This window comes from Euprymna scolopes, chromosome 18, assembly GCF_053919585.1.
Source record: "Euprymna scolopes isolate OS-2025 chromosome 18, ASM5391958v1, whole genome shotgun sequence".
NCBI classification, from domain to species: Eukaryota; Metazoa; Mollusca; class Cephalopoda; order Sepiida; family Sepiolidae; genus Euprymna; species Euprymna scolopes.
In genome coordinates this window covers 130,379,292-130,396,293 of record NC_136499.1, presented here as the reverse complement: position 1 = coordinate 130,396,293, position 17,002 = coordinate 130,379,292, and the positions used below count along the sequence as shown (strand labels likewise).

General features: G+C 34.5%; 1 protein-coding gene across 1 annotated transcript in view; it reads right to left on the bottom strand.

The window, feature by feature from the left end:
• Positions 1-17,002, bottom strand: part of LOC145297829 (mannan-binding lectin serine protease 1-like) — a 366,663-nt gene that overhangs the window by 2,888 nt on the left and 346,773 nt on the right. Inside the window, exons 16-17 of the mRNA XM_080144156.1 lie at positions 15,409-15,527; positions 8,144-8,370 (exon numbers count right to left, since the gene is read on the bottom strand). Of these exons, the coding sequence (XP_080000282.1) occupies positions 8,144-8,370; positions 15,409-15,527 (346 nt within the window). The remainder of the gene's footprint in view (positions 1-8,143; positions 8,371-15,408; positions 15,528-17,002) is intronic.

Genomic DNA, 17,002 nt, shown 5'->3' with positions numbered 1-17,002 from the left:
TACAGGAGGAAATATTGGGGGTTGGCGGCCTTGATCGCAAAGGGTAGAATTAGCTGCAAAGTTCTTGACAAAGAGTTTGGCTTTATCTGATGCTGACGAGATTACCTCAGGTCCATTGATGATAGTTGGGATGGAGCACACGCTTCTGTTCAGGATTCTGTTTGCTATTTGCCAAAACTGGTGGGAACCAAACCGCTGCTCAGCTACTTTGGACTTAACAGATTGAGCATACAACTCTCTTGCATTCCTTATTACTTTCTTACAATGGTTGCTGGCAGTCCTGAAAGCGGCTTTAGTTTCCATACATCTATTACGTTGGAAACAGTGGAAAAAGTGATTTCTGTGCGCAATGGCAGCAGCACATTCTGGAGAGAACCATGGCTGGCTATAAGGTTTTTGCTGAAACTTTTTCGAGAGTATGAAACGGTCAATACCTACAATTAACCATTCCGTCAGGTCTAATACTATAGAGGACACATCCTTTTTAAACATGGAATGCAGAGGTAGATCAGATATAAATGTATGGAAGCTATCCCAGTCAGCCTTAGTGTATCAATATACTGTACGATGGAGAGGTACGTCTGGGGACTTATTACATTTCATTTTTATCTTAATTGATACAACAGAGTGGTCGGAAGATCCAAGAGGCGACAGAACAGAAACTGAACATAGTTCAGGGCAAGTTGTGAGAAAAAGGACTAGTAGGCTCGCATACTGGCCGTCATTGTCGGGCACACGGGTGGGTTCCTGAACAATCTGAGTGAGGTCATAGGCAATGGAGAAATCATGACAGAACCTCCCCTCATCATCGGTCTTGTTTGAGTGGGTCAACCATTCGACGTTGTGAACATTGAAGTCTCCACATACGTGAATGTTAGCTGAAGGATAAGCAGATAGGACTTGGTCAATTTTCTCAGATATGCTTTGAAAGATAGTAACTCCGCTGTTATGGGGGCGATAGAGAGTAAATATAAATGCCGTAGTGTGAGCTAAAGCAACCCGGAGGCACATATAGGGTAAGTTAGGATCTTCCCTGGAGATGTCCCTACCACATGGAAAGCTATCTTTAATATAGGCACATATTCCATGCCCATGGCGATCTTGGGGGTCAGATTTAGAAGTTAGAGTATCCTTTAATTGCGAACTCTTCTAGGGAAATAGCCTGTCCAATGCCAGTTTCACTTAAAAATAAAAGGTCTGGTTTAGTCTCCTGTAATTGGGTTTCAACCTCTGGAAGGTTAGAACGTAAACGCCTGATGTTGGAGAAGGAGACATGGTAGTAGGGGTCTACGTTGGAAGTTGGAGAACCGGGTTTAATCGTGTATTTTTTCTTGAAACTTGTCATGATGAAATTTTGGAATTTGTGGACTAGGTCGTCAGATTTACTTAGAGCAGGACGGAGAGGGGAAACTAAGAGAGAAAAAGAAATGAAGAATTTTTTTTTTATTTGTAGCTAATGATAAGGTAAAGCCGTAATAATTACCCACTAGTATGGCATCGAGAGGCCCCACCAGAAGCTACTGCATAGTCCAGAATCCATTCACCAAATGGCAATACAGCAGCCCCAGTACTTTGCACCTGCTGACAGGACAGCCTCCTTAGTGGTTAATCCAAGGTTCGGGTCCCTGACTATCAGGCGGATAACGTCAGCCCAGACAAAACGTTTACCTCCAGCACCCTTACTAGTGACATGGCTACAAGGATAGGCATAGAAAGAGAAAATTTCCGCCATCTCTGCCAACTGTTCGTGCAAAATACTGTCAACCTAGAAAACAGCTATTTCTTCTCCCTTTGTCAGAAAAATCACTCATTGTTAGTAGTTTTCTAGCACGGTAGAGAGAGCCTACCTTCTTTGCAGCGGCTCTGGCAATGCTTTCAATGTAATTGTTCCAACTCATGTTTCCTGTGAACGTTAGGCCAAGGAGTTTGAAAGATATACTCTCAGATAAAGTGTCGTTGGCCATTGCTATTGGTGGTATATACAGGGTGTTCCAGAAGCCATGAAAAAAATTGGACATCAAATATCTTAAAAACTATAAAGGATATAAAAAGCATGCCAATATACAGATAATCATTAATATTCAAGTTGAACTTTTAAATTTTAGCTTTAAAATCATGTCACTTTCATTTAAGATAATTCAGTAAGTATAAAGTCTTGAAATTTGTCCAACCTGCACTGTTACGCATCACAAATTTAAGAAAATGTCCAACATTTAAAAGAAAATAAAATGGTTACATCTGATCATTTTGTTTTAAATAGAAATCGCCCCAAACAAGGCATGAGGCCATTTGGTGTATGGAGTTGTTCCAAAAGTGCTCGTCCGAGCTCCAATCTCTGGTCCCCCCTCACCAATCTTTCACGAAACAATGAACAAAGCTTCTTTCTTAGAAGTGTACGCCTGTGGAACTCTCTTCCGTTTGCCTTTTTCCCACCTGACTACAACTTGGATGTCTTCAAGTCTAACATAAACAAATTCCTGATAAACTACCCCCTTAAGTAAGACACTTTATCAAATGTCCATTACTACTGATTACTACGATATTATCCCATTAAGTACTGTTCATGTAATAACCCTTATCCCCAAGTGGCTTCTAGGCCTTGATAAGTGGTGACCTCCATGTAAAATAAAATAAAATACTACTTCAAAGAAAAAATTAGCCAACGATAAGTGTAAGAGGTATATATTTTTTTTTCTGTGGAAAATTTTACAAAATAAAATTAATTAGGCACAAGGTCACTCAAAAAATTGTGGAGGGGGATCTTAAGTGTCAGATTTATCGATTAATAGATTGATAGATTGATAGATTTATAGATTTATAGATTTATAGATTAATAGATTGATAGATTAATAGATTGATAGATTAATAGATTGATAGATTAATAGATTAATAGATTCAGGTCAATGGAAACTTCAATTAAATCTCATTTGTATTATTATTTATCGGATTACTGTTCTCATCTTGAGTGTGATTTTCACAGTGTTTCGGTCGATATAACCTCCGACCTTCCTCAGTGTGGGCGACCGAAATATACATTTGCGAATTACTTAGGACCTCTATCCAGTCACGGCTGACGGAACAAGGGCACGCTACCCCATGAAGTAAATAAAGGGTTCCGCTCAAAATTTTGTCCAAATTTCAGAGTTCGACAGAAACATTCCAGAGTTTGACAAGATACACCTGAAGAAGGTCGGAGGTTATATCAATCAAAACGTTGTGAACTTCACACTCAAGATGAGAACAGTAGTCCGGTGAATAATAATACAAATAGCCAATCCTCATCTCAAAAATTCAGAAACGTTAAATCTCATTCGTCGGAAATTTTGCTTGTGAAATGTGAGGATTAAAGGGCAAAATGAGGAAAGCAGGTTAATTGCCAAAATTAAAGTCAATGTTAAATTTTTATGCAAAAAAATGTTAACACTCAATTGTTTTTTTTTTTTTTTTTTTTTTTTTTTTTTTCACAATAAACGTTTATGGTTGTGTGTAAAGTTTATTTTTACTTTGGTTTGGTTGTTTTATGGCGTATCAACCCTTTTTGAGTTATTTAATGCCGAATCCAGTTATTTTGGAAATAGAATTCATGTTGCATCCAGTTATTTTGTAGAAGGCTGTTTTTTTTTCAAGCTCTTTGTATTTTCAATCGCAAGTTTGTAAAGTTTAGTTTGGTTGTTTTATAGTGGAGTTTATCGTTTTTATTTCCTGCCCTGCAGAACATGAATGAGTTTTGCAATGGGAGAGGGGAAAAGGGTTACAGTATTAATGTTTTGTACATTTTAAGTTAGGAAACCAATCAGAAAGTGAGGGAGATAGAAAAAGAAAGGGGAATTGGGAAGAAGGGAAAGGATGAAAAGATGGGTGGTTGTTTTTGGTTTTTGGTTTTGAAAAACATAATTAAGTTTTGCAAAACATAATTAAGTTTTGCAAAACATAATTAAGTTTTGCAAAAGGAAGTAGAAAAACAAAAAGCATCAATGTTAGCTGCATTTCATCTCAGAAAGCCAATACCTTCAGATAGCCTGTTCTGGTAGCACCAGCATTTTTACTTTGTTAAAAGTCTCGTGTTTTTTTTTTTTGTTTTGTTTTTTCATAACTATTTATTTCTAAACATGTCACTATTTGATGCAACTTTAATGTGTTTTTAAACAAATGCATTTCAGAGAAAAACATTACGCAATTACATGTCATGTCGAAATTAGTAGAAATTCCAAAAATTATGAAACATCGTCAAATAGAAATATAATTATAAGTAAAAGCAGGATTTTTCAAAGTTGCGATTGTTCACTGTAAATTTAGAAGATCGAAAACAGGGGGAGATAACTGCGTTCTACTGTTTAAGTTGTGTAGAATCCGATGACTATTTTTTCGGCCATCTTACTTTTTATCGATAACATATTTTTCTATTTTTCAGAAAATCAGCTTTAACATATCTTTTACTCGACCATTTTTTGTGATTTTTGGAATTTATACCAATTTCGACATGAAATGGAAGTGCATAATAATGTTTTTTTTTTTCTGAAATGCCTTATTAAAAAAAAAAAAAAAAAAAAAACGCTTAGTTTAGAAGATACACTTTAGTAAAGTTGATTTCACTATTTTTTTTTTTTTTTCAATTGTTTTAGTTTTCAAAAAAATATAGACATACCTTTTCACTGTGTTTCAAAATGAAAGATTATAGCGAGAAAAAAAAAAACTTTTACGAAACAAATGCAACTAAAAAATCTGAATAAAACAGTTTTGGGGTGCAATTATAAGTAAATTTACATTTTCGTCCAAAAACGTGAAAGGGAAATTGGGTTGATGATACAGTTTTTTAATGATGTTCTATGCTTTCTCTACATCGTTTTAAAAGCAGCTCATCTTTAAAAATCATATTTTGAATTTTGCATTGAACGCCAATTGGATGGTTGGGTAGACTGTTATTTTAATGAATACAGAAGTTCATTATTTATTTAATTTGGATTCTTATTGAAACGAGTATTTTTTTTTTTTTTGCAGACATCCTCATAATCTAGTTGTTTCACGAAGTTTCGACCAACTATTCCTCTGGCCTTCGTCAGGTGGTTAACCGCGATGGGATAGTAACGCTGAATTTCCTAATCGCATTCTCAGCAATCACTGTCATCTGTAGTTGTCGTCTCACCACGTTTTGGACAACTAAACCTCTGTCCGGCTTTGGGTAGGATTGAAACCACTATCTTTAGATAATGCTCACCTGGAACCGTAAAGATTCAACGCCTCTATCCACTGCTCCACGTGTCCCGTCTCAACTAGATGAGAATAACAGTCGACAATAAATAAATAGATAAATAATACAGAAGTAGTTTTAAAGATAAAGTTCTAATAAAACTTCAGCTAAAATATTGAAATCAAGTTTCAAAAAAGTTTGAATTTAAAAAAAAAAAAGCTTTGCACATTATCTGCATTCGGCTGCTAACACATAATAAAAAAACGAGTAGTTATATTTACAAGCACCTTTCAATAAGAAAATAAAAACTGTAAATAAAAACTACTATAAAAGTACAACCGGAAGTAAAAGTAAAAAAAATACGGCCTTACTAAAAAAAAGTACCCTTTCGGTCGTTACTTATTTTGGGTGCTTAAAATACATATGGTCCTATCTATGAAAGGTGCTCAACTGAGCTTCAATCTATTGTCCCTTCTTGTAAGTCATTTAAAACAGAAACGCATCTTCCTACCACAGCTGAAAAATAACTTTCTATTTCCTAATTCGTGTCTCTAAACGGAATTTCTATGATCAGAACTTCTTCCGAAGAACCCCCTATCTGTAAAACATGTTGCCACAATTGATTCCCTGAGGACTGCAACATGGTCATCTTTAAGTATAATTTCTAACCGAACCACTAATACCTGATGTGATATTGAACCTGGGAAGGTTATGCCAGCTTCTTCTGAAAAAAGAAGTTTACAGGGATTAGGATATTCACAAGCACTCCCACCCCTGGCTGCATATATATCCTGGCCATGGTAAACGACCAAGTTCTCTCCAATTCTCTCTCCTCTGATCTTGAGCGCGTAATACAATGGGGAAAGGAGTGGCTGGTTACTTTTAATGCATCTAAAACCAAGCTTCTCTCTTTACATCATCAACATTCTAATCCACATTTGTCATCAATTGAAATGAATGGCTCTCGTCTTCAGGAGGCCTCAAGTTTTGACAAGCTTCTTGGCTTGACCATTACTCCTGATCTTAAATGGAACACGTATATCAAATCTGTTGCCAAGGCCGCTGGAAAAATGGTGGGATCTTTCTATCGATCCAGTAGATATCTCACTGCTGATGCTATTCTCTATCTATATAAGAGCCAGGTACGTCCAAGGATGGAATACTGTTGCCACATCTGGGCAGGAGCTGCTAGAAAGGACTTGTCCTGCCTTGATAGAGTTTAAAATAGACTTCGTAGCCTCGTAGGAGATGTCCTTTTCTCCTCCTTGCAACCTCTATCTCACAGAAGAGATGTTGCGAGTTTGTCTCTGATGTATCGTTATTTTCATGGAAAGTGTTCAACTGAGCTTCAATCTATGGTCCCCCCTCGCCAAACTTTCACAAGAAACACTCGTCTAGCTGTAAACACTATCAATAATTTCCCCCACTCTTTATCTGTGCCTAAACCTAAACGTAGATTCCATGAACAAAGCTTCTTTCTTAGAACTGCACGCCTGTGGAATTGTCTTCCGTTTTCCTGCTTTCCGGCTGACTACAATATGGTTGTGTTCAAGTCTAAAGTAAATAAGTTCTTGATGAGCCGTTCCATATAAGTTATTAAATTTACCAAATTTTCATTACTAATGATTACTATATTGACCAATTTCTACTGTACACTCTTTAACCCTTATCCTTGAGTGGCCTCTGGGCCTTGATAATGTGGTGATGCCTTTGTAAAAAAAAAAAAAAAAAAAAAAAAATATGATACACAGCGTCTACTATTCCCAAATTGTCACCCACCTGATACTGTTCACATTCCAGGTTGCTTAACTTCAGTGATTTATGCCTTGTGATAAAATTTTGGTTATTTTTTACTGATCATTTTTCAATCCTCTCAATGTTTTTCATCATTCAACTTAAAATCTGTCCCTCTTCTTAATTATCCTCGAATGGCTTTTGGCCTCGATAAGAGGTGATTCCTGAGTATGTAGTTCTCCTAGCCTTTTTGACTGCCCGTTCAACTTTTATCATAAACTACTGAGCCGATCTGGATAAAATTTTGCATAGACCTTTGTGTAAGGTGCATCGAACTAAGTATTATGTGATCCGTTCGATGCACAGCTTTTTTTTACAAAGGCATCACCTTATCAAGGCCCAGAGACCACTCGAGGATAAGGGTTAAGAGTGTACAGTAGTCAATTGAACAATATAGTAATCGTTAGTAATGGAAATTCGGTAAATTTATTAACTTAAGTGGAACGGCTTATCAAAAACTTGTTTACATTGGACTTGAAGACAATCAAATTGTAGTCAGCTGGAAAGCAGGAAAACGGAAGACAATCCCACAGGCGTGCAGTTCTAAGAAAGAAGCTTTGTTCATGGAATCTACGTTTAGGTTTAGGCACAGATAAAGAGCGGGGGAAATTATTGATAGTGGTTTCAGATAGACGAGTGTTTCTTGTGAAAGTTTGGCGAGGGGGGAACCATAGATTGAAGCTCAGTCGAGCACTTGCCATGAAAATAACGATAAAGCAGAGACAAACTCGCAACATCTCTTCTGTGAGAAAGAGGTTGCAGCGAAGAGAAAAGGGCATCCCCTACGAGGCTACGGTCTATTTTGAACTCTATCAAGGCAGGACAAGGATTAATAGACATTAGTCACCACAATACCACATTTACTAAAAGTTTGTCATAAAGCAATCATTCTAAGTCAACGGCTATAACTTTTGCCGTTTTTTTTAATGGCTAAGATGTATAGTCCTCTCGTAATATTCTTCATCATTACACTTCCATCTTATAAACCTTTATCCTCGAATTATTTTTACCCTCGATAAACGGTGACTCATTAGTATAAAAATTCTCGTAATATTCTTCAGTCAACTATAAATCCATACGTTTCATCAACCATTATCCTCGAGTGGTTTTTAGCCTTGATAAGTGTTAGTTCGTACAAAGTAAAAGAAGAAGAAAACTTACTCTACGATTGCGATATCGCTGTCGAATACCGACGACTTGTTGAACGACGGATGCAGCGTGATGGATTTCATTTGAACTTGGAGGCCGCCAACTCCCGAGCAATTCTGCGTGCCGAGGTAGATGTGCACGTTGGTGTTATTAAAAACCCCGGGAAACACGCTGATGCAATGTGCCGCCGTCACAATATGGTTGCGACTGATCAATGTGCCGCCACAAAATGACTTTTTCTGAAATTAGAAAAAAAATTTATTATTTATTTATTTTTTTTATTAAATTTATGGTGTTGATCAAGAACCTAACCTAGTTTATGGTACCTATTTACCAATGCCTCCCCACGGGACAGAGTTAGACACCAGAGTCTTTTTTTAACGTGAAGAAAAGGTATGGTAAGCTGCCGGTTGGTTGGTTGGTTGGTTGGTTGTTTTTGTTTTACGGCATATCAACCCTTTTTGGGTTATTTAATGCCGAATCCAAAGATTTTGAAGAAAAAATTTTTTAATAGAATATATTTGCTGTTTTCACGTCGGTTTCTATTTAACCCATAGTTGGGACCCTAACAGGTACTACCACTCCGGGTCAGAGTGGACCTGGGAGCAATAGCAATTAAAGGGTAGCTCCACACTCCCCAAAGCCCGCAAGCTGGGGCCTCACCACTGGATATAGTTTAAGGTCATATCCAGGACCCTCATTGAGGGACTTTTACCCTCTGCAGGGGGGGGGGGCAGTCGGCGTATTCTAATGCCCCACCGACAGGGCCGGTAAGCTGCCGGAAAAGCAACCATAAAAAGGAGACACGATTAGGTTGAAAGGCCATGCAGGATGTTCCAAAAGTTTTAGGGACATTTTGATATTGAAGATCTCGAAAACTATTAAGGATAAGATCTGAAAGGAAATAGAAAAAATTAATAAGAAAATTACAAAAAAATTTAATGCAATTAACTTTAAAATGGCACCATTTTCATCGTACTACTTTACATTGTTAAGTAGATGTGAGGACTTGAAATGTGGCCAAGATTTTTGGAACATGCTGTATTATTATTTTATGTATCCCTTCTGGGATATATAAAGGTGATATCGATGACATTTAAATTTTCATTCAAATATCACTTTATAATTAAAAGCAATAAAATAAAATGCAACACTCAAAAGCAACACCAACAAATAGCAATCAACGCGTACACAACATTTATAAATATTAAAACATAGTTTAATTTAATGAAGTAGTTTTTTTATTAGTGATGTGGAATATTAATTCTTTTTTTTTTTTTTTTTTTTGACTATTACGAAATTAGGGAATTTGCTGTTCATCAATATGCAATTAAAATCCATTCTATTTTTTGTTATTAGGCTTCGAAATGTTTTAATGTAGATGGTTATTTATAAATCCACAATTTTGTACAACCGGCAAACGCGCTCGGCCTTCTCCAGCCATTCAACCACCGAAGGACCAGACGGCGCCCGTCAAACTCTGGTATCAGCTTCAGGTCGAATCTGTCCATGGTAAAAACGTACGCCGAGATAGCTTGCTGTTGCAAAGAAAAAAAAAGTACATAAAACCTCAGCTCACTGCAGCAGCATCGTCCGTCAGTATTTTCTGTAGACTCGTTTTTACGTCTGTCCCATCTGCTCCAGTGGCCTGTTTTTATAAAAGACAGAGTCCTCCAAATTTGCATACGTGCACGAGAGCACACGAGATTCTGCAAGACTGCATTGTTATATAAGGCCGCAGGCGCCATCTTGGACCCTTTTCAGCATCATGACGCTGCGTTGGCAAAGCGCACACCAAGGCCGTTTAAGAGGTAAGCCTGCATTCCCACAATTTTCGCCACAGTTATTTATAAATCTATATGTTCGGATAAAATAGAAAGATTTAAATAAAGTCATTTATCGATATTTGCGTAAAAAAAAAAAAAAATCCCTCAACCTGCGTATTTCCTAGAAAATAAATTATACATCTCGCGATGGAGTTAGGATGATTTGATTTTTCCCGCGTGCTGTACATATAAACCAAATTGCAATGCTTCCAGCCTGCTTACTGTATCCATACGCAACCCCCCCCCCCAAATATTATTCCCTAAAGAATTTACATAACTTTGGGGCAAAGTACGACGTGAACATTCCGCCATCTGTATTTAACGGTCCTGGATATGACCTTAAACTATATCCGATGGTGAGGCCCCAGCTTGCGGGCTTTGAGGAGTGTGGAGCCACCCTTCAATTGCCATTGCTCCCAGGTCCACTCTGACCCGGACTAGTAGTACCTGTTAGGGTCCCAACTATGGGTTAAATAGAAACCGACTTAAAAAAACGAGACAAATATATTCTATTAAGAAAACTTTTCTTCAAAATCACTGGATTCAGCATTAAATAACATGAAAAGGGTTGATATGCCGTAAAAGAAAAACAACCAACCAAATAAACAACCATCTGAATTCATGTTTCGGCTAACTATTCCTCTGGCCTTCTTCAGGCGATGAAGAAACCCTACATTCTTATCCTCCATGGTTAACCATCTGACGAAGGCCAAAGGAATAAGCCGAAACATGATGAAACAACAACTATGGAGATGAGGAGAATAGTCCGTAATATATTTTTATTATTAAAATATCGTTTTATTATTAAAATATCGTTTTATTATTAAAACATCGTTTTATTATTAAAACATCGTTTTATTATTAAAACATCGTTTTATTATTAAAACATCGTTTTATTATTAAAATATCGTTTTATTATTAAAATATCGTTTTATTATTAAAATATCGTTTTATTATTAAAATATCGTTTTATTATTAAAATATCGTTTTATTATTAAAATATCGTTTTATTATTAAAACATCGTTTTATTATTAAAACATCGTTTTATTATTAAAACATCGTTTTATTATTAAAATATCGTTTTATTATTAAAATATCGTTTATTATTAAAATATCGTTTATTATTAAAACATCGTTTTATTATTAAAATATCGTTTTATTATTAAAATATCGTTTTATTATTAAAATATCGTTTTATTATTAAAATATCGTTTTATTATTAAAATATCGTTTTATTATTAAAACATCGTTTATTATTAAAACATCGTTTATTATTAAAACATCGTTTTATTATTAAAACATCGTTTTATTATTAAAATATCGTTTTATTATTAAAACATCGTTTTATTATTAAAATATCGTTTTATTATTAAAATATCGTTTTATTATTAAAATATCGTTTTATTATTAAAATATCGTTTTATTATTAAAACATCGTTTTATTATTAAAACATCGTTTTATTATTAAAACATCGTTTTATTATTAAAATATCGTTTTATTATTAAAATATCGTTTATTATTAAAATATCGTTTTATTATTAAAACATCGTTTTATTATTAAAATATCGTTTTATTATTAAAATATCGTTTTATTATTAAAATATCGTTTTATTATTAAAATATCGTTTTATTATTAAAACATCGTTTTATTATTAAAACATCGTTTTATTATTAAAACATCGTTTTATTATTAAAATATCGTTTTATTATTAAAACATCGTTTTATTATTAAAACATCGTTTTATTATTAAAACATCGTTTTATTATTAAAACATCGTTTTATTATTAAAACATCGTTTTATTATTAAAATATCGTTTTATTATTAAAATATCGTTTTATTATTAAAATATCGTTTTATTATTAAAATATCGTTTTATTATTAAAACATCGTTTTATTATTAAAATATCGTTTTATTATTAAAATATCGTTTTATTATTAAAATATAGTTTTATTATTAAAATATCGTTTTATTATTAAAACATCGTTTTATTATTAAAATATCGTTTTATTATTAAAATATCGTTTTATTATTAAAATATCGTTTTATTATTAAAATATCGTTTTATTATTAAAATATCGTTTTATTATTAAAATATCGTTTTATTATTAAAACATCGTTTCATTATTAAAACATTGTTTTATTATTAAAACATCGTTTTATTATTAAAATATCGTTGCCCGATCGTAAAATACATTTACTTATTATATTTCAATTTATGTAGATCTTATATTTATTATTATAGAGCCAATTATCTACTGATTATTATTTATATTGTACCCAATATATATATATATATATATATATATATATATATATATATATACATACATACAGAGAGAGAGAGAGAGAGAGAGAGAGAGAGAGAGAGAGAGAGACTTCCGTCAACAAGAGGTTTGACACTATGTATAGAGTCCATTCATTGCACAGGCCGTGATCGTCTCACTCATTGTGCCGATTCAAAGTTGCTGTTCAATCCAGTCCGAACTGCAACAAAGGAATTCTCCAAATAAAAAATCATAAATGTAGTTTATTGCCAGATAACAAGTGTTTATTTTTTATTTTGATATTAAAACAAAAGACTAAGAAAATGAGAGTTTTGTCTAAGGAAATCTAAATTCATAATATAAGTCACATCAGCGCAGTCCTTTAACTACAAAGGACTTAACTTGCTTAGCAGCCCACAGAAAATCCAACTGGTTACCTCAGTATTTTTTTCTGCTATGGATGGCTGGCTCTGACCATTGTTCGTGGTTACCATTCGACCGCTCAGAAGTTGACCACTGTAAATATAAGCTACCGAAGATAACGATCAAACAGTTTCAATTCAAAGGGGTTTGTCTGCAGATAATCTGATATATCACTTTTCTCAAAGAGGTCAGTTCTAACATGATCAATGAGATATTATTATTATTATTATTAGTAGTAGTAGTAGTAGTAGTAGTAATAAGAGTAGTAGTAGTAGTAGTAGTAGTAGTAGTAGTAGTAGTATGTAAATTCAAGGTAGTGTTTTCCCTGTTAGAAGAGTTGATTGAATTTTAAATTGAAATACGTATGAAATACGTTTGAAAGTCGAGCTACAACGCAACATTTTATATATATTTGTTTATTGTTTTATAAACATGCTCACATCCTGCTGCTACAAACAGCCACTTGTTTCAATTAAACAACAGATATCATCAGGCAGCAACTTGACTATTCAAATGTTCAATGAATAACCATTATTCATTGAACATTTGAATAGTCAAGTCGCTGCCTGATGATATCTGTTGTTCAATTGAAACAAGTGGTTGTTTGTAGCAGCGGGATGTGAGCATGTTTATATAACAATAAACAAGTATTATCAGATCTTTTTATTGAGCACTATCTAACAACCTCGTTGAATTCATTAGTCCATTACTTTTGAATATAAAAAACCCCGAGTATATATATCTATACCTCTCTCTCTCTCTATATATATATATATATATATATATATATATATATATATATATATATATTTCTTCGCCATGATGTTAAGTTGAAGAAAGAAAAGGCGAGGGAAAAAAATAAAAAAATATAAAATTCTGACGCAGTATAACTCCGAAATATATCAATTTTAAACAAGTAAATGTTTGTTTTTTATTATTGCGTTGTAGTTCGGCTTTCAAACATATTTCATCCGTATTTCAATTTAAATTATATAAAAAGCTATATGTCTGTCTTTCTGTCTGTCTCCATATTTTCAAACTATCACTCCGAAACTAAAAGTCGAAGAGCGGCGCCAGAGGCCTCAAATAATTGGATTTTTTTATGGACCGTTCAACTCAGCCGGTTAGAAAAGTCTTTAAGGAATCAAAAAATGTTGAAATTGAAAAAAATCATACATTTTGTACATTCATCTTAGTTTTTTTTTTTTTTAATTTTTAATCAGTTCATATGCATGTAACGTTGGTACAGTGGTAACATCACCAGCTTTAAATGCTAAAGTTTCGCTTTCGATTCTAGCTGATGGCAACCAAATACTGTTTTTTTTCATACTTTTGAAATCACTACTCTATAATAGTATATACGAAATCTAGACAAATAAAAATATCATATTTAAACATATCTTACGCCCGGGCAAAGCCGGTCCTCACCCTCTGCTAGCATGCAAATATTTTTTAAACAAAGAAAATGTCTTTTGAATATTCAGACATTTTCAGTTCTCCGTTTCTTTTCTCTCAACGTTTACCATTTGTATTCACCACTAAAACATTCTGTTTGTCCTTTTTCTCCGACGATCACGATTGTGGGAATTGACTGCATCCATTTGTCACTATTTATGGTCTTGCCTCATGCTTTCTTTTCACGGCTTCTTAGGGCGCTCGGCTTTCTTTCTGCTTTAGGTTTCTAGCTTCTTTCCACATGTCTGAACCAACGAAGACGACCCTTTATACGTCATCAAATTTGGAAATGGCGAATTTCTCAAGTAAGTCGTCTGACCTAATTTTCTACACCCGGACTGGATTTACGCTGCAAAATCATTGCCCGATCGTTTCTTGGGGTTGGCCAAGTGGGGCCTCTGTGAAAACTCAAACACTTACTGTCATGCAACACTATTCACCCATGCATGGAGTATTGTTGCCCCATCTGGGCTGATGCATCTACCACTAGTCTCCCCCTCTTGGATAAGATATAACAAAAAAGAGTCTCCAATCTATTAGGTTCCACTCTGTCAACTAAGCTCCAACTTCTGTCATATCGCTGCAATGTTGCATCCCTGTGTCTGTTTTACAAATATTTCAATGGAATGTGCTCTGATGAACTCGTTGCACTTGTGCTTCCCTCGACGTACATATTTCTGACAAACCCACTTAGTAAAAAAATCACACCCTTCACTGTTGAGGTCCATAAATGCCAGAAAACTTTCTACTCTAATAGTTTCTCCCCACAAACAGTTAGACTTCGGAATTCCCTTCCTGCTACCTGCTTCCCTGGCTGTACTGATATGCAGAAGTTTAAATGTAACGTAAACCAACATCTTGTTCATCTTTTCCTAGACATGGTCCCAAATAGTAGCCCCTTATGTCCAAGTGGTGATATATTTTGCAAGGGGTGAATATGAAAAAAAAATTGCTGCAGTATCAAATTCCTTATTGTTAGTAATAATTAGGATCGTTTGGGATATTAGGTTAGGTTTCGTTGTTTTGTTTTATGGCATAATCAACCTTCATTGGTTATTTATGCCGAATTTAGTAGTTTTGGAAAAAATATGCTTAAAGTTGTTTATATTTTCAAATATTTATTTATGGTGTTTGGTTTGGGTGTTTTGTTTTACGGCATATCAACCGGTGGAAGTAGTAAGTCATTTAGCAGAGGAAGACCAGGGAAAACATCAAAAGAAGCGATAAAAGGTGCGTTCAAGGGAAAGAGTGGGATAAAGATCTGGTGAAAGGTTTTCGATTTCACCGGAAGTTGAAATACTTACATCAGCGACTTTGACGAAATTAACAAACCAGGGAGCTGAACCAAATGCCGCAGGGTGGCCACTTTGTATCTTCGCCAAAATGCTGTGGTCATGGTGATTGAAACTGTTATGGCCACATTCTGAAACGAAAAATTCATACAAAATACATTAAAAAAAACATTTCATTTGTGCTTTTTTTTTTTTACAAGGTGATCACCACTTATCAAGGCCCGGAAGCCACTCAGGGATAAGGGTTATTGCATGTACAGTACGTTAGTGTGGGGGTTTAATAAAAATGTCTACTTAAGGGGGCGGTTCATCAGGAATTTGTTTACGTTGGACTTGAAGACATCCAGGTTGTAGTCAGGTGGAAAGCAAGCAGACGGAACAGAGTTCCACAGGCGTGCAGTTCTAAGAAAGAAGCTTTGTTCATGGAATCTATGTTTTGATTTAGGTACAGATAAAGAGTGGGGAAAATTTTTGACAGTGATTTCAGCTAGACGGGTGTTTTTCGTAAAAGATTTGCGAGGGGGGACTAAAGATTGGAGCTCAGTCGAGCACCTGCCATGGAAATAACGATAAAACAAAGATAGGGTCGCAACGTCTCTTCTATGGGAGAGAGGTTGCAGGGAAGAGAAAAGGGCATCCCCCACTAAGCCACGAAGTCTATTTTGTACTCTGTCAAGGCAGGATAGGCTGTTTTTAGCAGCTCCTGCCCAGATATGACAGCAGTATTCCATCCGTGCTTTTCCTTTTAAGACAAATCAACTCTTTTTAAATCCTGAATAGGATGACTAAATAAAGCAAAATAAAGATTGTGTTATCGTCAGAATTTTATGTAAAGTTTCGTTATTTTTTTTCCACACAAACGTTGGCCATTTTTTTTTTTCAATCTATGTAATACTAGCAGGCCGCCCGGAATTGCCCGATCGTAAAATACACTTAAATATGATATTTTGATTGATGTAAATTTCGTATTTATTATTATATTATATTCAATCAAATATATAGTAATGATTTAAAAAATAAAAAAATTAAATGACTCGTGCGCCACCACCGAGAATCGAAACCAAAACGTTTAGCTTACGATTTACTTTTTCCTTTGATGTTAATACCTGAGATACGAAGACATGTTTGCTGCAAAGCTAAAAATTAAAACATGAACCAATAGCTATTACGTTATGCATGCATATCTGTAATGCTGTCGTTCGACTTTCACCTGGCAAATTAATTTCTTTAATTTTCACACTTTTGTATCGATTTTCCTAAATATAAAGATTCGCATGGGTTCGAATACCCTACATATTAAGTTTTATGTCTGTAGACCAAAAACTGGCAAAGGAGTTTGATTGGCAAAATTTTTAAAACAAATATATATACGCATACATAAATATGTATAGAAATATGCTTGTGGTTACTATAACCTTTTTATGCAAATATTACGCAAGTATAAATCATGTAGAATATCTGCATGAATATAATTACACGTAATAGTTAACTAAAGATGATTGCCCCATAATAAAACCGAAAAAACTAATTAGGAATTAATTAAAACGGGATGTTTAAAAGAATATGCAAATTAGCTAGATCTTTTGCGGATGAATGCAATTCCACG